At 37.7% G+C, this 26,721-nt stretch overlaps 1 protein-coding gene across 4 annotated transcripts in view; it reads left to right on the top strand.

Annotated features, from left to right (window-relative positions):
• Positions 1-25,509, top strand: part of xpot.L (exportin, tRNA L homeolog) — a 31,208-nt gene extending 5,699 nt beyond the window's left edge. The window contains exons 4-25 of one of the 4 annotated variants that reach the window (XM_041586317.1): positions 1,313-1,369; positions 2,374-2,467; positions 3,068-3,286; positions 3,720-3,904; positions 5,392-5,560; positions 6,095-6,331; positions 6,720-6,758; positions 7,212-7,274; positions 8,082-8,206; positions 9,668-9,812; positions 9,960-10,079; positions 10,559-10,653; positions 12,259-12,328; positions 13,224-13,462; positions 13,796-14,081; positions 15,576-15,765; positions 16,424-16,540; positions 18,910-19,025; positions 20,287-20,334; positions 22,464-22,535; positions 24,893-24,949; positions 25,078-25,509. In XM_041586317.1, coding sequence (XP_041442251.1) covers positions 1,313-1,369; positions 2,374-2,467; positions 3,068-3,286; positions 3,720-3,904; positions 5,392-5,560; positions 6,095-6,331; positions 6,720-6,758; positions 7,212-7,274; positions 8,082-8,206; positions 9,668-9,812; positions 9,960-10,079; positions 10,559-10,653; positions 12,259-12,328; positions 13,224-13,462; positions 13,796-14,081; positions 15,576-15,765; positions 16,424-16,540; positions 18,910-19,025; positions 20,287-20,334; positions 22,464-22,535; positions 24,893-24,949; positions 25,078-25,104 — 2,770 coding nt within the window. In that variant the 3' untranslated portion in view covers positions 25,105-25,509. The remainder of the gene's footprint in view (positions 1-1,312; positions 1,370-2,373; positions 2,468-3,067; positions 3,287-3,719; positions 3,905-5,391; positions 5,561-6,094; positions 6,332-6,719; positions 6,759-7,211; positions 7,275-8,081; positions 8,207-9,667; positions 9,813-9,959; positions 10,080-10,558; positions 10,654-12,258; positions 12,329-13,223; positions 13,463-13,795; positions 14,082-15,575; positions 15,766-16,423; positions 16,541-18,909; positions 19,026-20,286; positions 20,335-22,463; positions 22,536-24,892; positions 24,950-25,077) is intronic. The other 3 variants (XM_041586318.1, XM_041586319.1, XM_041586320.1) reach the window with 3 other exon arrangements.
• The last annotated feature ends 1,212 nt before the right edge of the window (positions 25,510-26,721 follow it).

Genomic DNA, 26,721 nt, shown 5'->3' with positions numbered 1-26,721 from the left:
CCTATATTTCATTGCAAATCGTACAAATACATCAAAGATGTTGTTCTCTTCTGAGTGCAATGGGGAAGGGGCAGTGTAATGGGGTAAAACAGGTGGGCAATGTGCCTGGCTTAAACCAGGCTGGGCTGAACACTGAAGTTGGATAATCCTTCTCTTTAGCCTGAAGAACATTGTCCTTGATTTCCAATAAAGCATTTCAGATTTTGATTTGTCATACCACAGGACAGTTAGATACTTCACCTCAGTCAGTCTTAAATTAGCTTTTATATATGGTATTATTTGTATGGTACAGTTTTAACTTGCATTTGTGGATGCAGCAACAAAACTGTATTGATAGTCAATGGTTTACAGAAGTATTCCTAAACCCATATGAGATTTCTACTACAGAATTGTGTCATCTGATATTGGTTTTAAGGCTTTATTGCTATATTTACCCGAACATACAATTTTGCAGTTTCCAACATCAGATTCAACCTGATTTTAAGGTTTCTTTACATTGTTGTTTTCTGGTCCCACCTATATATTATGCATAATACATTGCACTGATTTTACATTTTCCTGGATTTTACACCATTTTTTTTCTGGTCCCCTGAAAAACGTAAAATGGGGGTTCTACTGTATGATTTCAATGATAAGCACCTGTTTTGGCGAGGGAAACAAAAAGACATAATATACACCATTGCTTAGTTAAATTGGATTTTTTTTTAAAAAAGAGAGAACTGTATAATTGTCCTTTCAGTGTATCCCTTAGCGTCACTCACATTAGGCAAATAACAAAGGCCAACTGTGCAACATTCTATACTGAGATATCCACTAATCCCATGTCATTATAATGATTGAGTCCTGGATTTTTTTTATACCAATTTTTATTGGTATTCATCTGAAATAAATCCTAATCACCCTCATTACATATAAACAAATGTATACAGTCACATACTTAGACAAACTATCCAGGCCTACAGTAAGTTTTGTGTACGTAGACATCCAAAACTCTCTGAAAGACATTAAGGGAAATCTCCTATCACAGTGTCACCAGGCAGAGCATTCCACTGCTTTCGTGTGTTCATAGTGAAAAACATATGCATTGCTTTAGGTGAAATGGCTTTTTTTTGGAAATAAAACTCATTACTTACTGATATCTATGCATTCTTTATGACTGTTCCATAGAAGGTGTTTAATGTTCTGTAATGAAAAACATTATATATATATATATATATATATATATATATATTATATATATATATATATATATATATATATATATTCTAGTGTTGTTTTTGCAAGTTATGATTTTTTTTCTCTTTTGTTTCAGTGATGATCATGTCAAGTTCTTCTGTTTTCAGGTTTTGGAACACCAAATTAAATTTAAGTAAGCTAAATGTATTTTTTTTTATACAAGTTCCAAAGTTCTCCCCAGAAAAATTGTCCAGTCAGGGAAAGAAATATGTATGGGTAATAATACAAGATCATTCACAATAACATGGTGCCTTCTGTGTCGAGATGTGAGCAGAATATCAATGGTGACCTGGGAACCCCTGCAGCCACTTGTATGGATGAGGAACATGGGAGCAGAGGCAAGAGGCTCTTTAAGAGCTTGGTGAAAACCATCTGGGAGAACTCTGAATAGCTGCAGCGATAATATAGAGTAAAATGTATGCAACCACACATATCCTGTGTCAATAGAACAGGTGAAAGTCAGAATCACTACTGTAAAATGTCCTATAATGGCCCAGACAAAATTAATACTTTGCCAATATTTACTAAAAAACTTATCACATGAAATTACATGTAAAAAATAAAAGTTTCAAATTCCTTAAAAGAATTGTCACATGGTTAAAGTTTGTTACTGCAAATGAATAATGCAAGAATTTGGCAAAGGTCTGAATGTTTTTTTTAAGGTACAGTTTGTATGAAAACTGTACCCAAAATGCAATAGCCCTTTAGGGCAGTTGTTCACTTCAAGTTCCCAGCTCGACAGACGGGTGACAGAATTCTAGGAATTGCCCCTTCAGTAACTTGAATTGTAATTTTTGCACCCTGCCAGTGGAATTGTGTCACTTTGAATTAAGTGTTCAATAACTGCCTGGCCATTGAATGCACAGGCAGTTTCCAGCAATTGCACTTTGGTCAATGGACAGACCGTTGCTCCTCTGCTGAGCTAGAAATCTCATGGGTGGGAAAACATTGTAATGTGTGCCATTGGCCTTATAGGGTGAGGAATTGTGGGAGTGCACTTGACAAAGCTGTGTGGGATCCCCTAAAAATGTGATGGTTTTTTTATAGTGTTGTATTGTTAGCCACACTGTTTATGTATATGTCATAAACATAAGTAGATTGATTATGATGTATCTACTACTATCTTTTTAATTGCAGCACTAATAAATATCTTTTGTACAGATATTCTGAATTAACTGTTTTGCAACAGCAACTCATTAGGGAAACTCTTATGTCATGGCTTCAGTCTCAGGTAGGTACAGGAACATCTGTAAAATTGATTCTGCTAGGGTAAAATTCAGTCCAGATATAATTGCTACTCTCACTTCTTGAAAATGTAGTACTTACATTATTACAAAGCTTAACATCTCAAGATATGAAAAAGGATATATAAATAAGTATTTCTGCATATCATTTGGTTTAATGGGGGTAGGCCTCAACTTTAGTTTGTGGTTTTTAGTGAAATTTAATACCTATAATTCAGCTGTCTTTTTAGACTGAATAAGATTTGTAGGGTCCTAAACGTCTTTGGGCAGGGGTCTAAATGGATGGAAGTTTTGGTGTTTAAAATTTTAAAATTGTTTGCAAGTTAGTTTTTTTTCCTGTGTCGTTGACCGCAAACTATATGAATGTAGTGAAAGTTTATAGGAAATTTAGAGACAAAGCAGGCATGTAATACGTTTTCTGCAGTTACCAACTATAGCAGCCAGATCACATTTTAAATGCAGTAGGCAGAAGAGAAGCAGATCAGAAAATACATCACAACAAAAATATATTTAGATTTAATTTTTGCTATAGTTTTTTTTTAAGGGAAGTTAGAGAAAATGGGCTTAGTCCTGTTTTTTCTATGCAGATGCTTAATGCACAGCCAGAGAAAACGTTTATTCGGAACAAAGCAGCCCAAGTGTTCGCCTTGGTGTTTGTGACAGAGTATCTCACGAAGTGGCCCAAGTTCTTCTTTGATATTTTGTCCGTGGTAGGCCTTAACCCTCGAGGCGTGGACCTCTACCTTCGAATCCTAATGGCAATTGATGCAGAAGTAGTAGATCGGGATGTAATTCATACAGCAGAAGTAAGCAACATTTCTTTTACTGTATGTTTTTTTAAAGACAATTGAGGTGTAAAATGTATTTGAATAGCTTAAAGCACTATAATGGATAAATGATAGCAATCCTATGAACAAAACATCATTAGCATAAAAGTTTTATTTTTTGGCAACTATCACATTAAAAGCCAGGTGCTCTGAATATGTTTAGTATCTAATGATGCTTTGAAGGGATGGAATAAAAGGGACATAATAAAAAGTATTTTTTACCCTGAATTCTAAAAATGTTGTTTTTAATAAAACTGGTTCATTTCTGAAAAAGTTGTCAAATTGTATCTCTTTAATATTTTTGTGTTCCCTATTGAAGTTTCAGAAATAGAGTATGGTAAAATTGCAGACACAAGTTGACCTGAATACATTTTTATGATATGTTTTAAAGAATTTCAGCATTTGTTTTTAGGAAGCCAGACGAAATACACTACTGAAAGATACAATGAGAGAACAGTGTATTCCAAATCTAGTCGAATCCTGGTATCAAATCCTGCAAACTTATCAACAAAGTAATTCTGAATTGACATGCCAGTGCCTTGAAGTAATCGGATCTTATGTCTCATGGATAGATTTAACCTTGATTGCTAATGACAGGTAAGAAATATTCATTGTTGTTAGACAACCTATTTCATAATGTGTATATTAGTTTATGTAGCTTGCAGCTGGATTTCATAATAATTAAATTATAATTTAATAAATTATAATATGTATACACTCACTTTAAATGATAAATAATGTTTAAATATAAAGAATAATTTCCTTTTGTTTGGTAACTTTAGTGATGTATTTGTATTGAGAGCAAATAAAGAACACAATAAAAATTATTCATCCTATTATGACTTGACTCATCTGATAACCCTCCAAATGTGGGATATTTCTACGTAAGTGGAGGAGAATGGAAAATAAGTATATGAGGCAATAGTAAGTCCATCATCCAATGCAATAGCATTTTTTTTTTTTTTTTACATAAAATAACAAATAATGTAAATCAATTTGTGGGAATTATTCTATCCTGGATGCTCAATATACAAGATAAGCATGATATTACTCATGGAAATTCATAATGTTGAACCAATATGTGGTATAGAGATTTAGGAGTGCTTAGCCTCTGCTTTCATATGATGCCATCAGTTTTTTACTAAGCCATTCTGGGCTTAGTTGCTCCATATGAATGACAAAGAGATTTTGTTGATTTTTTTTAAAGGAATTTTTGGGGGGTAAGAAGATATTGAGGGGCAAGTTAAATCATGTGAAAGAAGTCTGTAGCTGGGGGGCTACAGCAGGGGAAGGGGAATATGTTGTCTGGTTTTCTTCATATAGCATGGAGCCTTGCTGGGGTTATATGTAATTTAATGTGTTATTTTGTATTTGATGAGCCCGTTCCTAGAGAAGGTCAAAATATTATTAGGTTTTTTTGATAGCTTCCTCCCAGTCCTCTTAGAATTGAGTGATTTTGGCAAGCAATCTGTCCTATGTTTATTTGGAGGTATCTATTAAGGATGGACCAATTCATCATTTTAGAGTTTTCGTTTTAGAGCCAAAAATAAACCTTATTTGCAAAACTAAATGTTAGCATATATAGAGGGGTTTGATAAGATATATATTTGGGAGAAATCTATTTAGGAATAGTCCAAAAGATCTCCAAGTACTTTGCTGGAGTATAATATAAAATCCAGATTAGTAGTGGGGAAGATGGGAGTTTTTCTGGTTTTTAATACATGTTCACAGCAAACAACCGGCAAGAGACTGAAAATGTTGATGCAGATGTTAGAAATTGATTTTCTAAGTGTCGGACAGTGTTTGCGGTGGGTGTTCGACACTGGTCCTATTGCTTTGTGTCCAAAGTAATCCACAACATGATGTCTGGTTTATGGTGTCAGATGTTGATACATTATCCTTTTTTATGTGTAAAGCTAGCTATCTGATATCTCTGTGTATAGTATACATATGTCCTTTCTGTTGTGCCTTGAAAAACATGCAAACAAACTGTAGTTCTGTCATTCAACCTCATTCGCTGGTTTGATGATAATAGCTGGGGGAAATAAAGTGGGTAACGACACCCTTCCATTTTGTTCTTTCAGATTCATAAATATGCTGCTAAGTCACTTGTCAGTGGAAGTTCTCCGAGAGGAAGCATGTGACTGCTTATATGAAATTGTAAATAAAGGAATGGATCCAATTGATAAAACGAAACTAGTAGAATCTTTATGTCAAGTATTACAGTCTGCTGGCTTCTTCAGCATTAATCAGGTAAGGGAGTGCATTACTATTACTTTTAAAATCTACCCAGACTGTGGCAGATTACTAGTTCATCCTTTGGATTATGAAAATGTAATTGATCTTGCTGGCCAGTGGTCAAGTGGTGTGTGACTTCTCTATGTGCTTTACTTCTTTCTATAGGCAAATTCAGTTTTTTCTTTTAACTTCAGTGAAGAATTGCCTCTAATCCTTCATCACCGTACTTAATTTACATTTAACTGCAGAATTATATTTAGCACATAGAGCTTCTCTCTACCCAGGCTACAAGCAAAATATGTTCCTTGTTTGTTGCAGCTATGCCTTTGTATATCCATTTTCTGCATGTGTTTTAGTGCCAGCCAAGCCAACATTTGCTGGGACAAAAGCCTAAAATTAGCAGAGTATGGTTATTTTTTAGAATCCAGATATTTCTGTGTCACGTGATATATTTAAAAAAAAAAAAATAGGTTACAAATTATTATTATTATGAAACTGTGTTCTCTGTTTTGCCTGTTGTTTAACCTACTTGTGTGTTTTGACTTTTAGGAGGAAGATGTGGATTTCCTGGCTCGGTTTTCAAAGCTTGTCAATGGAATGGGCCAGTCACTCATTATTAGCTGGAGTAAACTGGTTAAAGCTGGGGACCTGAAGAGTGCCCAAGATACACTGCAGTCCATTGAATCGAAAGTGCCTCTTATGCTGCAGTTGCTAGTTCATGAAGATGATGATATTTCATCTAATATAATTGTCTTTTGCTATGAGTATTTACAAATCTTGAAACAGGTAAAAAAACATAGGCAAATCCTGTTGCTTTCTTTTGCTATTAATGTGTGTATGTGTATATGCCAGGCTTCCTGACTGCAGTAAAGCTTAATAAACATGGACAATAATATTGCTCAGTTGCTGAAGTTATGGCCAGTTAAGCAACATGTGGGTCTCCGGTTTGGAATTTCAGCAACTATGTCTCATTTACACAGCACAAATGTAAAGAAATAGAAGGCCCATGTGATCTTACTGTAATTCTGAGCCTTTTGAATAACAGGTTTCCAGATAATAGGTCCCATATCTGTAGACCTTTAGTAGTATAATAACATAAGTATAGTTTGTGTATGTTCAGTTTCTCCTTTTCCATTGGCTGAAATCTGTTTTTTTTTTTTTGTTTTTTTTACAGCTTGCCATGCTTTCAAATCAGCAGAAGGCTAATTTGGAGGTACAGGATTTAATTTTTTTTACAGTGTATTTGAATTTAGTATATCTACAACAGTGAGGCACACTTTTAAGTCTGGTGATTTCTTACTAGGCCTTTTTTCCTCCCATTACATGGCCATAGTTGCTACCACTTCTTTTGCAATACTTTTATTTGGTTTAAGAAGTGTAATTTTAGAGTTACTGGTGATATGTAGACCTTGTAGATCACTGTTGTAAATTTCTCTTAACAGTCAAAATTATCCATTGAAAAGTCTTATTCAATCCCACTGCATTGCTCGGTTACCCCTGTCACCATGTCTACTAGTTAAGGGAAGGGACTCTCATACAAAAGGCATATAATTTCCATTAAAATATATTTAAAGGTACACTAACACTGTTAAAATTGTTGCTATGGTTTCCCAAGGAAAGTATGTTGTTACAGATGTCACATTTTGTAATACATTATTTATTTTAGGCAGTTATGCTGGCAGTTATAAAGAAGCTAACCTATGATGATGAATATAACTTTGAAAATGAGGTAAGTGTTTGTGTGCAAGTACTGAAAATTAAATTTCATAACTAGCAATGTTAAAATGGTTTGCCTACAAAACGGTAATACGGTGATAAGCTGTTTATAAAAGATACCTATATCGGTTAAATATATATGTGGGCATTAACAGGATGATAAAGGCATTTTGATCTTGATACTAAAGGAAATAAGTGAAGTTTATATGTTATAAGTAGGATTTGCAAATACTTTCTTTTTTTTATAATTGTCCATAAGTTGTTATGCCCAAAAAGCATTATCTGTCTTTTGTGTGTTTGTTCAAATTAGTGCAGCAAACATAGTTGCCCTGATGAAGGGAACTGTTATGGTTTATTCAGCCCCATGTGATAAATTGAATGGCAATAAATCCTGTTTTAGTGGGTTTTCCATAATTAGAGTACACACTTCTTAAAAAAGTGCAGATAAATCAGACGTTAATTCAGATAAAATACAAAATGATAAGTTTTCACACAATTGTTTGCATTGTATATGTTACGTTAGCTATAAAACATTGATGCCTCGTTGTTAGTTTTTTCTTTTTCTACTTCCACAGTTTGTTTGTAGGGTCAACTAATGGCATGTCTAAAAATGGATTGTCTCATAGAGTATACTGAGAATAGAAGTTACAAGTGCCTTACGTAAAGTATGTTTGAAATATGTACATTAACCAAAGTCAGATCGATCTTTCCCTAACAGGTCAAAATTCACTAGCTCAGTAGGTTAAATGGAAACATGATTTTGTTTTAAATAAAATGCCAAAAACAAATTGACTTTTTTAGTTTTCTTTGTGTTTGACAGGGTGAAGATGAAGCAATGTTTGTAGAATATAGAAAACAGCTTAAGTTATTACTCGACCGTTTGGCTCAGGTCTCACCTGAGTTACTGTTGACCTCTGTTCGCAGAGTATTTAATAATACACTACAGTAAGTAAATGTGCATATTTATTTAATGGCATTTATATAGTGCCAACACATTTCTGCAGTACCTTACAGAGATTATACCTCATTCACATCTTACACTCGAAGGTCCCTATCCCATTCACACACCGTAGGGCCTATTTTTTTATCAGGGTCAATTACCCTGCTTCTTTGTTTTTGGGGTATGAGAAGAAAATGTAGTAACCAGAGGACGCCTAAAAAATCTGTAAATAGTATACAAGTGACTAATGAGTGGTTAAATAATGTAGCTAATAATTTAATAATAGTTTGATCTTTCTCAGTAGTGTAAGCATAATCTAAAGAGGTTGTAGTGACTGATACACTGGATCATTTCACTAGTTTTGAATGCCTCTTTATGCAAATCAGACATAGGTCAAGATTTGAGCAGCTGGTATGTTGGACACTCAATGGAATTTTGTATTAAGCCAGAAAAAAACTTTATGGTTTTTATTTGACTGTTACATTAAACGGGTTGATCATCTTCCAAATACTTTTTCGAGTTTAATTGTACCCCAGAAAACAACTTTTTTTCAATTACTTTCCATTATTTATTTATTTTACTGTTTTTCCAAAATCTAAGTTTAAAGATGCATGTTCCTGCCTGTGGTTTTTGAGTCTGGCAGCTCAGTAATTCAGGTGCAGACTCTAAACTAAATTTTGCAACATTTAGTTGATACATTTCTCAGCAGCATCTTCTGGAGTATTCACAACTATTGTATCAATTCTAACAGCTGCCTGTAATGAAACCCAGGGATTCTGCTCAGCAGGGACAAAGATAAGAAATGTATCAACTAAATGTATCAATTTAGAACAGGTTACAGGGTCAGTGATCCCACTTCCCAGAGCTGCTTTAGAAGGTGAAAAAAGACACTTTACACTTCAATATTAGAAAAACAGTCACACATAGAAAGTAATTGGGGAAAAAGTCGTTATTTCTGGTGAACTATCGGAAAACAACTAGTTGTTTGAAGGTGAACCACTCCATTTAACAGCGTGTTACCTATTGTTATGGTTATTGTGTCACTTTTTTTACCACTATTGACTACTTTAATCAACTGTCCAGTCCAGAGAATAAGTTCATATTGGCCTTTCAGTTACTAGATAGTCACTAGTTACTGTAGGCCTTGTCGGGAGTATAATAAAATGGCCATAATAAAATAAACCATGCCCCCACTTTTTAAGCACACCTTAGTGAGTAGGGACAGTAATTTCTTGAGAGAGTGCTTCTGAAACTTCAGCTTTTTTTATTTATTTATAATAAAAGCATCCCCAGAAGGTCTGCTATTAAGAACTGTTGCTGTTTATTTTTTTTTAATAAAGTGTCCGTTTCCCTTTAAATACTATTCTGAGGTCAAACCTTTAAACAGTTGGTTTTGGTAGATATATAAAAAGTGTTCAGTTTACTTTTACTTCAGGTCATTTATTTTTGCTTTTTTTTTCCCTTAGGAACTGGCAAACTACTCCCTTTATGGAAGTTGAAGTTGCCATCCGATTGCTGTTTATGTTGGGTGAGGCAATCCCAGCATCCCATGGAGCTCATTTCTGTGGTGATGCTGCGAAAGCCAGTGTCTTACAGGACATGATGAGGACAGTGAGTATTTTATTTACAACAAGTGATGTTTTTATATAGGGAAACATTTCTAAAATTACAGCGAACATAACTTTTCTGTGTAATAATTTTGAACACAAAGATTACTTTAATTACATATAAACCATTTCACTTTGTTTTCTTTTGTAGCTGGTGACTTCTGGTGTGAGCGCATACAATCATACCTCTGTAACATTAGAATATTTTGAAACCGTTGTTCGCTATGAAAAATTCTTTGCTGTAGAACCCATTCACATTCCCAATATTTTGGTAAGTCATTTGCTTTACCATGAAAAGTATTTAAAAGGATAAAACTACAATGTGATAATTGGCTCAGAGCTACAAATAGAGCCACTGTATTAAAACAGAGCAAAGATCTAGTAACTAAAGAGATGTCCCGCTGCTATAGCAATAAGCACTGCCCAGTTTATATTTCACTCTTGAAAAGATGGTAAGGGTGACTTATTTAAAAAATCTTTTGATGTGTCTTGAGATGCAAAGTAATGAAAAGTGATGTAACTTGCAAATGACACCTGCTACATGGAAGATATGCATGAAATGCCTTAATGTGATTTTGTAAGTAATAGTTAGTTGAAGTTCCTAAACCTGAATGTTTTGCCAATTTGACTTTGCATATGGGGGTATATCTTTTTGTTTATTATTGCTCAGCTGGTTTTTATAAAATCCCATTTAATTACAAGGCAGTAGTATATATGTGTCTAGTTGAAAATGCTCCTTGTATCTTTCAGATGGCATTTTTGGATCACAGAGGTCTTCGTCATGCTAGTCCCAAAGTCCGTAGCAGAACTGCTTACCTTTTTTCAAGATTTGTTAAATCTCTTCAGTAAGTTCCTTTTGATTACAAGTATGCTTGTTGCAAAGGTAATTCCTGCTGCAGTATTAGCATTTTTGTTGTGCTGCTAAGCTTCTCACACAATATTGGCTACAAACTAGGAGTGAACATCTCCTTTATCGGCTTAACGGCTATAGTATCTAGTACTGGCTGTCTTATGTCAATAACTAAATTGGAAGGCTATCAGTTTTATATGTAGTCACACCAACATAAAAAACAGTTGTCACATATGTGATCTTATGTATGATCAGTGGTAATGTTCACATAGCTTGCTAATAAAGTGGTCTCTCCTGCTGGATTCAGCATCCAGATGCCAAAAAAACACAGAACCAAATTGAAGTCTGTGGCTTGGTGCCCCCTGTTACTTAGTACCAGCCCAAGTTGCCTGTGACTGTTAGATATGCTAAGAAGTTGTAATTCAGCTTGAAAAGACCCAGGCTAAGAGTCAGTGTTGCTCTTATCCATTGTTGTTTCAATCAGGCTGATAAATGAGAATCTTAAGCTGGCCATAGATGCAAAGGTCCGATCGTAATAATCGTACGATCGGACTTCCCCATCTCCCGACCTGCCACTAACCATTCAGATCAAAGTCTTACCAGTCAGATCAAATAAAGTAGTTAGAGAACAGATCAGCCAATGTTCTGCCCCTGACAGCAATCGTACGAGATCTATGTCCAACCAAAGCTAGTGACAGTCTCCCACTGAAAATCGTACGATCCGCAATACACGCAGAGATATTATTGTCAGCCGACAGAAATTTTCTAACCTGTCCGATCGACCGAACGACCGAACTCCTCCGGATGAAAAATGTCGGGACTCTCCACACACGGTCGATTCGTACGATTGGATCTTTGCGTCTATGGCCAGCTTTAGGCTTGGGCCAGATGGGGCAGAAATGAGCCTGCTGAAATCCGCAGGCTGTTTTCTGCCCTGGACTGCTAGCCGAATCTTCTTGTCTGCTTGCATCCGGAAGCCTTGTATTGGCTCCGGCGCAAACAGACTCTGTGGATTTTGGCTCGAAATGCAAAGTCTCTAGTTTTTTTGCTGAAATCCGACAGATTGCTCCTGAGCCGACACAAGGCTTCCGGACGCGAGCAGACAACAAGACTTGGCTAGAGGTCGAAGCTGAAATCAGCCTGTGGATTTCAGCTGGCTGATTTCTGCCCCGTATGGTCCCAGCCTTAGAGCTCATTTACTGAATTTTGGACAGTATGCAAAGTGCATAAAACAGGCACTAACTTGCATGCTTTTGGCATGAACCCTACCCCCTTTTCAGTGCTGCTGGCAACAGATCTGGAGAACAGGGACCTGCGTCCCCCCTGTCCCCCTCCCCATGAATACAATTTGGTAGTGCTGTATTCCAACCCCCTACCTGCCTTCTAACTTGCACATCATTTCATCCAATTCAAGTACTCGGAACCCAAGTGCTTCTCCATTGAGTAAGGGATGTACTTTTTTGTAAATGACCACTCTAGTGTTTTAATCTAGGTGTTCCTTTTAGCAGTTGCCTAAAGATAGGCTACATCACATTGTAGATAGCTTACTTTTTTTAATATATATTTAATGCAGTGTTTCACACTTTCTCACTCAACCTAGCAAACAGATGAATACATTTGTTGAAGATATTTTGAGAAGGATACAAGATCTACTGGAGCTGTCACCACCTGTAAGTAAAGATATAATCCATTGGACAGTGTTAAATCTATGTTCATAGAAGATTTTCTTTTTTGCATATGAATCATCCTATTATTCTGAAACAACTACTTTACCTGCTGTATATTGCTAGTGTATATCGTCTTACACTTGTTGTATGCAAAAGTTATTGATTCTCTAATCCTTAACATTCCAGAGTCTTGATGTATAGCCCCAACCCGTAAGGCTATGTTTTTTGATATGGTAGTACCCTTTATTCCTTGTGTATGACTTCTGTTAGCAAGCCCTCTGCATTTACAAGGTCATCTAAGGCTAGCCTAACTATCAGGTGAATATAGCCTGGCCTGTTGGTCAATCCTTTCAAACCTTTTGTGTTGAGCATTTTCATTTAAGGAGGGTGTGTGGCATTTACTCAAGGGGGATGGGGTAAGGTGAAGGCATTGTGCATCCAAATCCCAAATCTTTCACAAAGGATTCAGCTGGATCTGAAACCTAATTTGGAAATGTAAATTAACATATGGTTGGGGTAAAACGTTTTGCAGTTCCTTTAATATTGTGCCTTAAAGTCCTGTGATTTTAGTGGTTCAGATTTGGTTCGCCAGGCACTTTGATATGGCCCAATCCAAAGCCTGCTGATAAAGGCTTGGATTCAGAGCATCCCTAAAACCCGGTACAGTAAGTTGCCATATTATATATATTTATCTATGAGAAATTAGATTTTAATACCTTGTACCCATTGACCCATTAATAACGTACCACAATTTTAATAATAACTAGGTGCGCATTGATTGATGTAGAATGGACCTCAGATGTGGTCTGCAATTTTAAGTTTGGTTTTTAGATTTTTTTTATTTTATTTTTTTTAACTATTTTAATTCTGTGGTGATTTTTTTTCAATTTCCATTCAGGAAAATGGCTTTCAGACCTTGCTAACTAGCGATGACCAACTTTTTATATATGAAACTGCGGGGGTGCTTATAGTAAATAGTGATTACCCTGCAGACCGGAAACACATCCTAATGAGGAACCTGCTGAGTCCACTAATGGAAAAGTTCAAAATCTTATTAGAGAAACTAATGCTGGAACAAGATGAAGAGCGACAATCTGTGCTGGCAGATTGCCTGAATCATTCAGTTGGATTTGCTAGGTAGCTTTCACAGTCTCAAAATGAGTGATTATACACAAGAATAACTTGTTTAAGAACCATTATATTCGTATTCAGAGGCAAGTGACTTGTAAATTCATTTGAAATAATATGTTGCTATTTAAACATCACATAAATTTAGTTCAAAGCTTTAACATAAAGTCACATGACACAAGTCCAATCCAGGCTATTGCATTTTGCTTCCGTGTATTGCCCATCTGATCATGGCATTAAACGCTTATTTTGTAAAGAAATGAAGCTTCTTTTTGAGGGAACTACATTACATAATTCTCACGTCAATAACTATTAAAGATGTTCTATCTCTTTAAATTGCAGCCGTACAAGCAAAGCCTTTAGTAACAAACAGACCGTAAAGCAGTGTGGCTGCTCTGAAGTCTACCTGGACTGTTTACGAACATTTCTCCCAGCTCTAAGCTGTCCGGTTCAGAAGGAAGTTTTGAGAGGAGGGGTGCGGACTTTTCTTCACCGCATGATCATATGTCTGGAAGAGGAAGTACTTCCATTTATCCCTACTGCTTCAGAGCACATGCTAAAAGATTGTGAAGCAAAAGACCTGCAAGAATTCATTCCTTTAATCAATCAGATAACAGCTAAGTTTAAGGTTTGTTTCTGAAAATGTCAATACTTTACTTACCTAAATGTCATATATATATATATATATATATATATATATATATATATATATATATATATATATATATATATATATATATATATATTTATTTACATTATTTTATAGCATTTCTATGTATACAGACTTGTCACAATGTACTTTCTTGGTGAGACCATTATCAACACAAAGGAGTCAACCATTGAAAATATTAAAATGAAAATCAGGGTTATAGGGTGTCTGTGCCTTTTCTCTTTTAACTATACATTAGCTTTTGACCACAAAACCTTGCACATGGGACATTTAGTCCACTGCTACCGTCGGGCAGAGGACATCAGACCAAAAACCTCCTCTGCTTGTGACTACTACAGATAATTGTGCTAGAGAATGACTAGCATCCTATTGAACGCACACTAAGGGGCAGATTTACTAAGGGTCGAATATCGAGGGTTAATTAACCCTCGATATTCGACTAGGAACTAAAATCGATCGAAGGATTTTAATACAACGATCGAAGGAATATCCTTCGATCAAAAAAACTCAGGCAAGCCTATGGGGACCTTCCCCATAGGCTAACATTGACTTCGGTAGCTTTTAGCTGCCGAAGTAGGGGGTCGAAGTTTTTCTTAGAGACAGTACTTCGATTATCGAATGGTCGAATAGTCGAACGATTTTTAGTTCGAATCGTTCGAGTCGAAGGTCGAAGTAGCCCATTCGATGGTCGAAGTAGCCCAAAAAAAACTTCGAAATTCGAAGTTTTTTTAATTCGAATCCTTCACTCGAGCTTTGTAAATGTGCCCCTTAGTGGTGACAGGCAAAACTCAATACCAAAATGCAAAGGCTAGGGTCACACTACACTGATCTCTGCCTGTGGAGAAACACAGGACGGAAATTCGCTCCCCCGCTGCTCCTCTTCTGCTGCGCTGACTGCACCCGGAAACATTACCTCTGCTCGGGTACAGGCAGAAGCGGTGGATTTTGGCGCAAAATGAAAAATCTGGCGTTCAGCTGCATCTGCCTGCACCCAACAGAGGGTATTGATTCCCGGTGAAGTCAGCGCAGCGAAGAGGAGCGGCGGATTTTCGGCCTCCATTTCTTCGCAGGTCAAGTAGTGTAGTGTGGCCCTAGCCTAAATCTGTCATTTTGGCACAGAGGTCCACCTGTGCATTCATTTCCACTCTTGTCATTCACTAAATTCTGAAGCAGGAAAGGGTGTTTTGTCCTCCTCTGAGCCAGAGATCTTACTCCAGATCACGAGCCTACACATTAGATTTATCATGAATGCTATTCATTCATGACAAATCTATTGTGAACATAGAACTACAAAGATCATCATATCATATGATATAAACAAGAACAGAAATTCAGTGAATGTAGAGAAAGGGGTATTACAGGGAGTAGTAACACAAACTTCATTTTCTGATTATTCATTATTATAGTATAATAAACATTTTGGACTTAATTACTCTTTTTATTCTCTTGTAGACACAAGTTTCAGCATTTTTGCAACAAGTCTTTATGCCACTTCTGCATGCCATATTTGAGATGTTAATCCGTCCAGCAGAGGAAAATGACCAATCTGCTTCTTTAGATAAACAGATGTTACGGAGAAGTTACTTTGCCTTCCTTCAAACAGTCAGTGGCAGTGGGATGAGTGAGGTTATAGCCAACCAGGGTAGGCACTGGATTCAATATCTTTGTGTTGAGTAACAGCCAAACATCCATACTCAAAGCACAGGTGTTCACACAAATATGCCCCATATCTGGTAATTACCCCTCATAGCAGTCAGCTGAGCTCACAGACGCCATCTTGCGGTAATATTCGGGTCCCTTCTGCAATTTCCGTGGCTTTCAGGGCATGCACAGTTGTTCTGAATATTGCTCATGCACCGATACAGAGCTTACTGACTGACTATTCCCGAAGCGCTGAAGGTGGCCCCCTTCAGCTCCGCTGTGCCGACGCTGCAATGAGGGGTAATTACCAGCTTTGGGGCATTTATTTGTGTGAACACCTGTGCGGGGGGGGAGCAGGGAGGGGGGACAGGGGCGATACTGGCCCCTCCGCTGCCTGAGGCAGCAGCAGTTGCTGCTGCCCCCCCTCCCCCAGAAATTCGCTCTTAAAGTACCAGGAGCAGCATTTTTGCTGCCCCTGGTACCTAGTGGGGCGCTTCCGCCTGAGGCGACAGCCTCAACTCTCCTCATTGGCGAAGCACCCCTGAGGGGGGACTATGGAGGGTAGGGGTTTTTTATTAGCAAGGGGGTTTAGTTCTCCTTTAAGGCAGAACTTTCATCATGAATGCAAAAGTAAATAGTTCTATTTCTTTGGATAACAGGACCTGAAAATGTGGAGCGTGTCTTATTCACTGTCATCCAAGGAGCTGTGGAATACCCAGATCCCATTGCCCAGAAAACATGTTTCATTATCCTGTCAAAGCTGGTAGAATTGTGGGGTAAGATTTTAGGTCTTCTATGAACATATTGGAAAGCAAATAATTAGCATTCCATTCCAATGTGAACCTTTTCCCTCTTTTAATGATTGCTGGTTGTTTCAATTAACATAAGTGTTCACTTTATATAATGTAATAAAGTTCTATAGAAATAATATATATTATACAGAAGTGACTATTTTCTCAGTGTACTTTATTATTGACAGGGATTGCGAACATGATGCTTTAACTTTTTTCTTTCTCCATTTAATAAGCTGGCTTAAGGCATCCTTTATCCAAAAGCTGATTTTGCACAACTTTCCATTGTACATTGATTGTACCCAGGTCTGTTAATCACCTGGCTTGCAACATTCATTCAGGAGTCTGAGCCAGTAGTGCAGACTGTGTAAAGATCTACACTGATACTGCTTTCAAATAGCAATTATTTTTACAAATAAGTTTACAACAAAACCCAATAGTAGTCAGTCTAATGCATTTTAAGACAACGGTATTGTATTTCTTTCTTTCACTCCACAATACTCCTATTTCTTGTTGCTCTTGTTCCATTATCTCCTATTCCTTAAAGCAGGGCTGTCCAACTGGAGGCACGCTCCCCCCCCCCTTCAGTGGCCCCCCACAGGCTGTGTCTGTTTACCATATGTAAACTTTAAAAGGTATCACTGTAGAGATAAACTGCACCCTGCATTGTTTAAACCTCAAATTCAGACTCTAATCCCATGTATCACACCTGTGATCCCCATGTATTGTTCACACTTGTGACACCTCTATTGTTTATATCCTAAAGGCCTGTACTGTTCACACCTGAGATCCAGACTGAAACTGCCCACATTGTTCACCTGTTCACACTTTATTCAAAATGCTAATGGGGCACCAGCACTGTGTCACTGTATGTAGTACATATTAGAGTGATAACTTTCCCTGTCTCCTGCTCTGTTCTGCCTTCCCTCCCTGTGTGTGTCATTCTCTGCTTGCCCAGTGCTGCTTGTGTGTGCCATTCTCTGCTTGCCCAGTGCTGCTTGTGTGTGCCATTCTCTGCTTGCCCTACGCTACCTGTGGAATGTAAGCCTGTTAGGGGTTTGTTAGCATTTGGAAATTGTTGTTAAGGGCCCCTAAAGTGTTTAACCATGTGTTGGGGGTTGTTGTATAATGCACAAGGGAGGATGAGGCATATGGATTAAAGGGTATGTTTTAACACAACTTAAATTTTTCACATATGAGTGATGAGGTATTTGCCTGCAGTGAGCTCCAACCATTTGGTTTTTTGGTGTGCTACCACCGTTAATGTGGATACGATCTTAAAAGTTCTTGTGGTTTACAGTGGGTGTGGTTTAAAGGGGGAGTGGCCAACACTGACTTCCAATAATAGGCCCTCCACCACATAGGCCAGTAAAATTTTGGCCCTCGGTACCACAGAAGTTGGACAGCACTGCCTTAAAGGAACAGTAACAACAAAAAATTAAACTGTTTTAAAGCAATGAAAATATCATTAACTGTTACTCTGCATTGGTAAAACTGATCTGTTTGCTTCAGAAACACTACTATAGTTCATATAAACAAGCTGCTTTGTAGCAATGGTGGAAATTGAAAAAAAGCTATATGGCACAGGTTAAATAGTGGATAACAGATCTGCTGTGTTGGCATAAGATAGGAAACAAGAAAAGGACCGCTACTGCTCCCCACAAGTACTTTTCCAGGTGCTCTGTCAAGCAGTATCCGACTGCTAAGATACAATAAGTTGAGGAACAAATAGACGGCACTTCTGGAGAAGATTTATTACTGCTGTATGTCCTGACGCGTTTCGGGAAATGATCCCTTAGTCATAGGAGTCATGCTGTGTTGGCATTCCTTCTTTTTTCAGCTTCCCTGGTATTCTCCTGCCTAACTGATTATATTAACTAAGCTAAAATGAAGTAAGCTTTATCAGAAAGGTCTGAGTCCTCTGGCTAAAGAAACACACACACAGGCTTCTGTATCAGGCTTTCTGTTTTCAGCTTAAACCTCCAGGGTTAGGGTTTGAGCATGCTCAGTTTGCTCCTCTCTCCATCCTTCCTCCCCTCCCTGTAGTAATCTGAGTCCAGAGCTATAAGTGAGCAGGGAGAGACTCAGGCAGGAAGTGGTCACACCAAGCTAATATGGCAGCTGCTATCCTAAACAAACCGAGACCGTGTCTAGAGCTTTTTACTCTGGTATGGTAAAGCATTTTGCAGCATAAACATAGTCTTATAGCTTTAACAGTGCTGTGTCATTTAATTTCATATCACTGAACCCCACAAGTATACTAGAAACTCGACAGATAAACTTAAATTTGTATTCATATTTCCTTTAAACAGAACTTTTTGCTTGATTTATAATAGGTATTTTTTCCTACACAGGTGGCAAAGATGGACTTGTCGGATTTGCAGATTTTGTCTACAAACACATTGTTCCTGCATGCTTTCTGGCACCCTTAAAACCCAGCTTTGATCTTACAGATGCTCAAACAGTATTGGTAAATACATTTATGTGCTTAATAGGAGCAGGCCATTTAAATTAACTTAGTATGATGTAGACTTGTTTTTATTACAGAATCCGCAATCATCCTCCATTTTTATTATTTGGTGTTTTTGAATAATTTAGCAAACAGGCAGTGGTATAAATGAGAGACTGAAATCTGAATAGGAGAAGGCCTGAACAAAATGATAAGTAAAAGGTAGAAATGCATTTGTAGCTTCCTCGCAATTGGCCTTAATTTTTTTGAGGTTTTTAAATAATTTAGCTTTTTGTTCAGCAGCTCTCATTGGGATTTCAGACGGTATCTGGTTGTTAGGGTCCAAATTACCCTAGCAAGCAGGCAGCAGTGTAAATGAGAAACTGAAATTTGAATAAGGGAGCGCCCAAAAAGATTAAGTGAAAGGTAACAGGAGGCATATAAATGCTATCTGTTTTGAGACTGCTTTCACTGCATTTAAAGACTTCTGTTTAGAAACTATAATGCTGAACCCCTAGGGAACTCAACCTGAGTTGCCTTTTAGCTTTTTACAGAACTCTTCATGTCATAGCTTGATGACTATTGCAACAATCACTTCTAATGTATGTAAGCCAATGGAGGCCTGAGCCTCCAAATATAATTTTTATGAAATATATTTATACAAATCACATGTCCTTGAAGACAATTACCAATATTTATCCTGTTTTGAGAATTAAACAAATGCTTATTGGTGCAAAAATCACCTTATAGAATAGCTTAATAAAATATTACATGGCAAGGTCACTTCTCACTGCTCCGGACACAGAACCGTGCCTCTTAACTTGTTTTACACTAGTGGTTTATGGACAAATAGGTTCACTTCCCTAAAAGAATAAGGAAATTAAATCACCTTTCACCCTTGACTTGAAATATTTACATATGCTTCATAATAGCATAAAAATAGAAAATCGTAGTCATATATAAAAACCTCACTAGCGCTTGTAGCATGTGGAAAGAGCTCAAAGCAGGTGCCCTGAGAGCCAGGTCATAATACTGGAAATATGTATATCCTAACTATAACAACTTATCACCTGATCAGCCACTTGTTCTTTTGATACTCTGTAAGAATCATGTGGATGTGCAAACCTTGACCCCATAATGCTAAAACTGTACTGCTGCTGTACTGCGATTTAACGTGCCAAAAAAAACCCAGCTATTCAACTTTTGCTGTGTAGAGTGCAGGAGTGGTAAATGTTACTTTCTCTTGATGTATAATATAAATCTGTCTATCTTCTTTTCTCAGGCTTTATCAGAGTGTGCTGTAACTATGAAAACGATTTATATCAAAAGGGTATGTTTTTATTTCCTCTGTTTTGTGTTATAATGTTCAGTGGGATGAGGATTTGTTGACATCAAAATATAATTTGTATATATTTGCATGAAAACATTGTGTAATATTTAATAAAGTGGAACTCAAATGTTAGTGTATATTATATACAAATATATTTGGTTTATTGATATTCTTTTAATATACCGTATATACTCGTGTATAAGCCGACCCGTGTATAAGCCGAGGTACCTAATTTACCTAAGAAAACTGGAAAAATGTATTGACTCGTGTATAAGCCTAGGGGCCCCATGTCAGATTTCAAAATGTGAATGTTGGTGCTTTAGAATGTACGGACAATACATAATCAGGTCTTCAAAATAAACATTTTTGGCTCCATCTAGTCAGTTGCAATGGAGTGCCTTTCCCTAGGTATTCATCTGAACTTGTAGTCAGACCATTGTTAGGCAAGGCTAAAACTGCGGTCTCAATATATAATAATTGAAAGAAATATTTTGACAAAAAAATAATAAAGCTATACTTACCCTTAACAACATTAGTGGAAGAGCTAAAACAGCTTAGTGCTGTTTGACTGGGGTTGAATAAACCAAAGCATTCTGAATCACTAAGGTCGCCGATCGCCGCCCGGAGCAGGTCCAGGAGCTCCGGGCGGCGCGTCCTTCCCTGCCGGCGTTCGCTCCCAAAATGGCGGCGCCCATGGCCGCCACGTGGGTAGCGGCCGGCGCCGCTACCCACGTGGCGGCCATGGGCGCCGCCATTTTGGGAGCGAATGCCGGCAGGGAAGGACGCGCCGCCCGGAGCTCCTGGACCTGCTCCGGGCGGCCGCGGAAGGAGCGTATCTGCGGCTGGTGAGGGATTTACGGTATGACCCGCGTATAAGCCGAGGTCGAGTTTTTCAGCACATTTTGGGTGCTGAAAAACTCGGCTTATACGCGAGTATATACGGTATTCTATATTCTCGTATATTATGTATATGAACATATTTAGAGATTTGTTTCCTTTTGTAGTGATTTGTTACTAACTTGGCAAAGTTTAATGAGCATCTTTTTGCACCATGGGGCCTCTAAAGATCTATACTGAGCAGCACAAATTCAGAGAATTGCTGTTTTCAAATTAAAAGCAAAAGCAGGGAAATGTCTTGTGAGACTTAAAGGAGAACTAAGCCCTAAAAATGAATACGGCCAAAAATGCCATATATTACATACTGCACTTATTGCTTGCAGCAGCCTAAATAGCAGCTTCTTAATAGCAGCAATGATCCAGGAATTCAGACTTATCACAGGGGGTCACCATCTTGGAAAGTGTTTGCAACACTCACATGCTCAGTGGGCTCTGAGCAGCTGTTGAGAAGCTAAGCTTAGGCGTCATTGAAAATGTAGAAAAGTAGAAAATGATGTTGGCCTGTAATATAAGATGATGCTACAAAGCTGATTATTAAATTCTCAATCTAGTTGCACTGTTTTTTGATTTCATATAGCAATTATCAATATTAATTACTAATCAGCCTTGTATTGTGACATTTATATTCTATATATTCAGTATTTTGTACGTCAATCCCTAAGCTCAGTAAGTGACAGCAGCACAGAGCAGTGAATCAGAAGGAAAGAAGATGGGGAGCTACTGGGGCATCTTTGGAGACACAGATCTTCAATGTTAAAGGGCAGTGGTTGCCTTGGGCTGGTACAGAAGCCTAAAACATAATGTGCAACATTGTAGCCTACTTTTTTATCTAAACTTTAGTTCTCCTTTAACTGTTAATATATCAATACAGTCTATTTCTTATTAGATGTGGAAAACCAGTAAAAACTGGCCAATAAAAATATTTTATTGAAAACAACTTTTCAGTGGACATCCGCTTTAGAACAGGTATAGGATCCATTATCCAGAAACCGATTATCCAGAAAGCTCCAAATTACAGGAAGACTGTAAAAAACAGTACCTTGTACTTGATCTGAAACAAGATATAATTAATAATTACTGGAAGCAAAACCAGCCTATTGGGTTTATTTAATAATTAAATGATTTTCTAGTAGAATATCCAAATTACGGAAAGATCCGTTATCTAGAAAACCCCAGGTCCTGAGCATTCCATACATGTATAACTGTTAACTTTTATTTTTCTTTGTCCTTAGGGGCTGGAATGCATTCACTATCTGCAGCAAGAGTACCTGCCATCTCTACAGGTAGCACCAGAAATCATTCAGGTAATTTATTGTTCCTAAGACTGGCACATGGGGTGCATTTTCATATAATTATCAACAAACTTTTTCAGTTCAAGTCTCCTTCAGGGTCCCCCAGAGCTAATAGCAAGGTTGTAGAAATATAAGAACATCACTCAATATCTCACCCTAAATTACAGTCAAGCTGGGCTTTCAGGCTACAGTACATGTTGACTTTTTTATGATTTTGAAATAAATTGTTTATTTTTTGGTAAGAGCTTTTCCCATAGATGGGCCTAACTGTCAATCTTCTGGAGAACTAAACCCTAAAAATGAATGGCTAAAAATGCCATATTTTATATACTGAACTTGTTGCATCAGCCAAAAGTTTCAGCTTCTCAATAACAGCAATGATTGAGGACTTCAAAATTGTCACAGGGGGTCACCATCTTGGAAAGTGTCTGCGACACTCACATGCTCAGTGGGCTCTGAGCAGCTGCTGAGAATCTAGGGGTTGTTGCAAATTATCAAGCAGAAAATAAGGCTGGTCTGACAGCAGCACAGATCATGTGTAGTGAATCAGCAGAAAAGAAGATAGGGAGCTACTGGAGACACAGATATTCACTGCTAAAGGGTTGTACTTACTTTGGGATGGTATGGAAGCTCAAAACATAATGTACAACCTTTCTAGCTACTTAAGCTTTACTTCTCCTTTAAGATCAATCATAACATGAGACTGGGCAGTCAGTGAAGCTCTTCTGACTCCTCACATATAGTATGAGTAGGAGCCAGATATCTCCTGCTGGTTAGTTAGTTTTATATTCCTGTCTCTAGATCAGGGATCCCCAACCTCTTGAAGACGTGAGCAACATTCAGAAGTAAAAGGAGTTGGGGAGCAACACTAGCATGAAAAATGTTCTTGGGTTGCCAAATAAGGGCTGTGATTGACCATTTGGTAGCCCCTATGTGGATTGTAAACCTACATTGAGACTCTGTTTGGCAGAGCACCTGGTTTTTATGCAACCAAAACTTGCCTCCAAGCCTGGAATTCAAAGTGCTTTGAGGCCACTGGGAGCAACATCCAAGGGGTTGGAGAGCAACATGTTGCTCACGAGCTACTGGTTGGGGATCACTGCTCTAGATGGTAGAACTAGAGCATTGTTCACTTAAGTTACAGTGGGGTGTAATTACCTACAAACAAATGCAGGTATTAATTCAGTGATGAGTGATCCCCCTATGTACATTTATATGTAAATTTTGGAATGGGATTTGGGACACTCTTTAGAAGAAATTGAATGGCAAAGAATCTGGGATGCAGGTAGCTCATTAATCGATAGATGCTTCCCATTTAGAAGGGTCCTGTGAGGTACTCCTACGCTGGTACTCTGGCTTATAACTAGGATTTATTTTTTGTAATCTATCGGGCACACAGTGTTTTAGAGGTTGCGGAGGGAGGGAACTGTGTGCACATATGGTGAGCAGGAATATATGTTTCTATAGAGCAGTGCCATCCAACTGCTGTGGTACCGAGGGCCTGAATTTTTCTGGCTAGGTGGTGGAGGGCTGATAATGGAAGCCAGTGTTGACCACTCCCTGTTTTCAAATCACACCCACTTTAAGCCATGCCCATGTTGCCACAAGAACTGTCCACATTAATGTTAAAACATACCCTTAAATCCATATGCCTCCTCATCCCGTGTATAACACATCACCCCTCCCCCCCAGCACATAAATAAACACCTTAGGGGCCCCTAACAACAATTTCCAAATCCTAACCAACCCTACCAGGCTTCCATCCCACAGGTAGCGAAGGGCAGGCAGAATAAGCCACACACAGGGAGCATCGGGAAGGCAGAGTATGGCGCACGGAGCATCGGGAAGGCAGAGTATGGCGCACACACACAGGGAGCATAGGGAAGGCAAAACAGAGCAGAAGACAGGGAAACCTATCAGGACCACTCTAAGAGGAACAGTTTATACTGTGCTACATACAGTGACACAATGCTTGTGCCCCTCCAGTAGTTTGTATGAGGTGTGAACAATGTGGGCACTTTCAATCTAGGACTGAGTTGTGAACAATATAGGTGTTACATGTATGAACAATGCAGGATCTTACTGTCTGAATTTGAGGTATATACAATACACGGGCCAGTTAATCTCACTACAGACTTTCACGTGGGGGGCCACGCAAGGGCAAGCAGTAGGACAGCACTATAGAGGATAAAAAGGAAGTCAAAGTAGAGTTAACTTAGTTCACCCAATTCCCAGATAATTAAATAGACCATTATTTCAGTGCAGGGATGAATGCATCCTAAAGCTAGGCCCCAGGAACATTAGATCAAAATGTAAAAATAATGAGTAAGTCATGCTTACCTTCTCCTTATATTTCCTTTACTTTGCAGGAGTTTTGCCAAGCTCTTCAACAACCTGATGCTAAAGTTTTTAAAAACTACCTAAAGGTACGCAAATCTGCTTGTCTAAACAGCATGCCATCACTTTGACAAGGTTAAAATTTGCAGTCAGGTGGAGGCTTGTTGCTGTTCTAATGTCACTTTTAAAACCTTACAGTCTTCATTTTCTTTTCTAGGTTTTCTTCCAAAGAGCAAAACCTTGAGGAGAATACTGGAAATCGCACCCTATCTCCCATCTCTCAGGAACTCCAGTTATTAATTTATGTAGATTGCTAGTTTTGTACAAACCATTAAAACTGGTGTTCTAGAGAGAAGCTACAAAACCAGCAGTAAAACATCATGAAGTTGTTTGGACTCTGCTGCCACATATTTTCTGCCTTGTGCCCTGCTCAAATGTGTCACATGAAACAAATAGTGAAAGAAATTGAATTTTATTTTGAAATTTGAACATAAACGATCATATAAAATCTCTGGTAAAACTGGAGGATCTATGTTAATTTTTTTTTTTTTTTTTAAAAAACATCAAAGGAAAAAAAACTTTATTTTAATGAAAATGCAAAATTTAGGTTCCTGAAATATATCATGGTGTAATAAAGCAATGAAATGGATTTTGTAAATAGTCATTTTACTTTATTACAGCTTGTAGCTTATATCCCCACATTTCTAGAATAGTATCTCTAGGATCCTACAACCATTTAGTAGAAGGAACATTTGTGCCTCTGAAACTAATCTTGTTGTTTGGTATGTGGCTGCTTTTCATTGCTATTTGAAGGGTAGGTTCAGCTTCACACATATTCCTTTAAATGATGGTTTTATATATATATATATATATATATATATATATATATATATATATATATATATATATATATATATATATATATATATATATATATATATATATATATATATATATATATATATATAAAGTTTGCAGTTGGTTTCCATTATTTATTTTTTTATAGATTTTAGTTCATGTTCTTAACTACAGTTCTGCTTCTGAGGTTAAAAGTTACTCTTGAAATTTTAAAAGGTGCCCAAGTGCTCTTCAACCTGCTTGGTAGCCCTTGTTTATCCATTCTCCTTTACTCAGTTTCCCTTCAGGGGCCGTGCATTCTACTACATGTACATTACACCAATCTCTTACCTGAGATGTGATGAACAGTCATTCCTCACTTGTCACTTGCACACTCATGAGTGTGACTGGTAAAGCACTTTTGCTAAGGAGAAGCTAGTGCTAGAATCTGTTAATGTAAAGAAAGCACCTCCATTTTTATATAGAAGGGGGAAGTCGGTCCTTTAGACCAATTCAGCAGCTTATCTGCCCATGTGTGGGGGCTCCCGACTGGTCATTCCGTTCAATATAGTCCAAAAATCAGCCAGATATCAATTGGGCAAGTTTGATTTTTTTTTTCTGCGATCCAGGAGCACAATAGCTAGTTGATGCTGTCCCGCGACCCATAGGCGCCCATTCACTGCATTGCGAACGTTCGGATTCACCCGATATCACCCAGCCGTTAATGGGCATATTGGGTTGAGATCTCCAAACGAGCGGATCTAATAGTGTATGGCCACCTTAAGATTAAGCACCTGGTCTGATCTGGTATTGGAGCAAGAGACCTTCACATCAGATGTGAACAGGATAGGGGAAAACAAGAGGTATAGTGTATCTGAGAATTACAGCTTAAAGGGATTCTATCCTGATTTTTACAATGAAGTTTTTATTTCTAAATTACACTGTTTACATTGCACATAATTCACTCTACAATTTCATTCCTGAACCAGCAAGTGTATTTCTTTTAGTTGTAATATTGGTGTGT

Source organism: Xenopus laevis, chromosome 3L (assembly GCF_017654675.1).
Source record: "Xenopus laevis strain J_2021 chromosome 3L, Xenopus_laevis_v10.1, whole genome shotgun sequence".
In the NCBI taxonomy this organism is placed as follows: domain Eukaryota; kingdom Metazoa; phylum Chordata; class Amphibia; order Anura; family Pipidae; genus Xenopus; species Xenopus laevis.
This window is presented reverse-complemented; position numbering and strand designations above follow the sequence as displayed.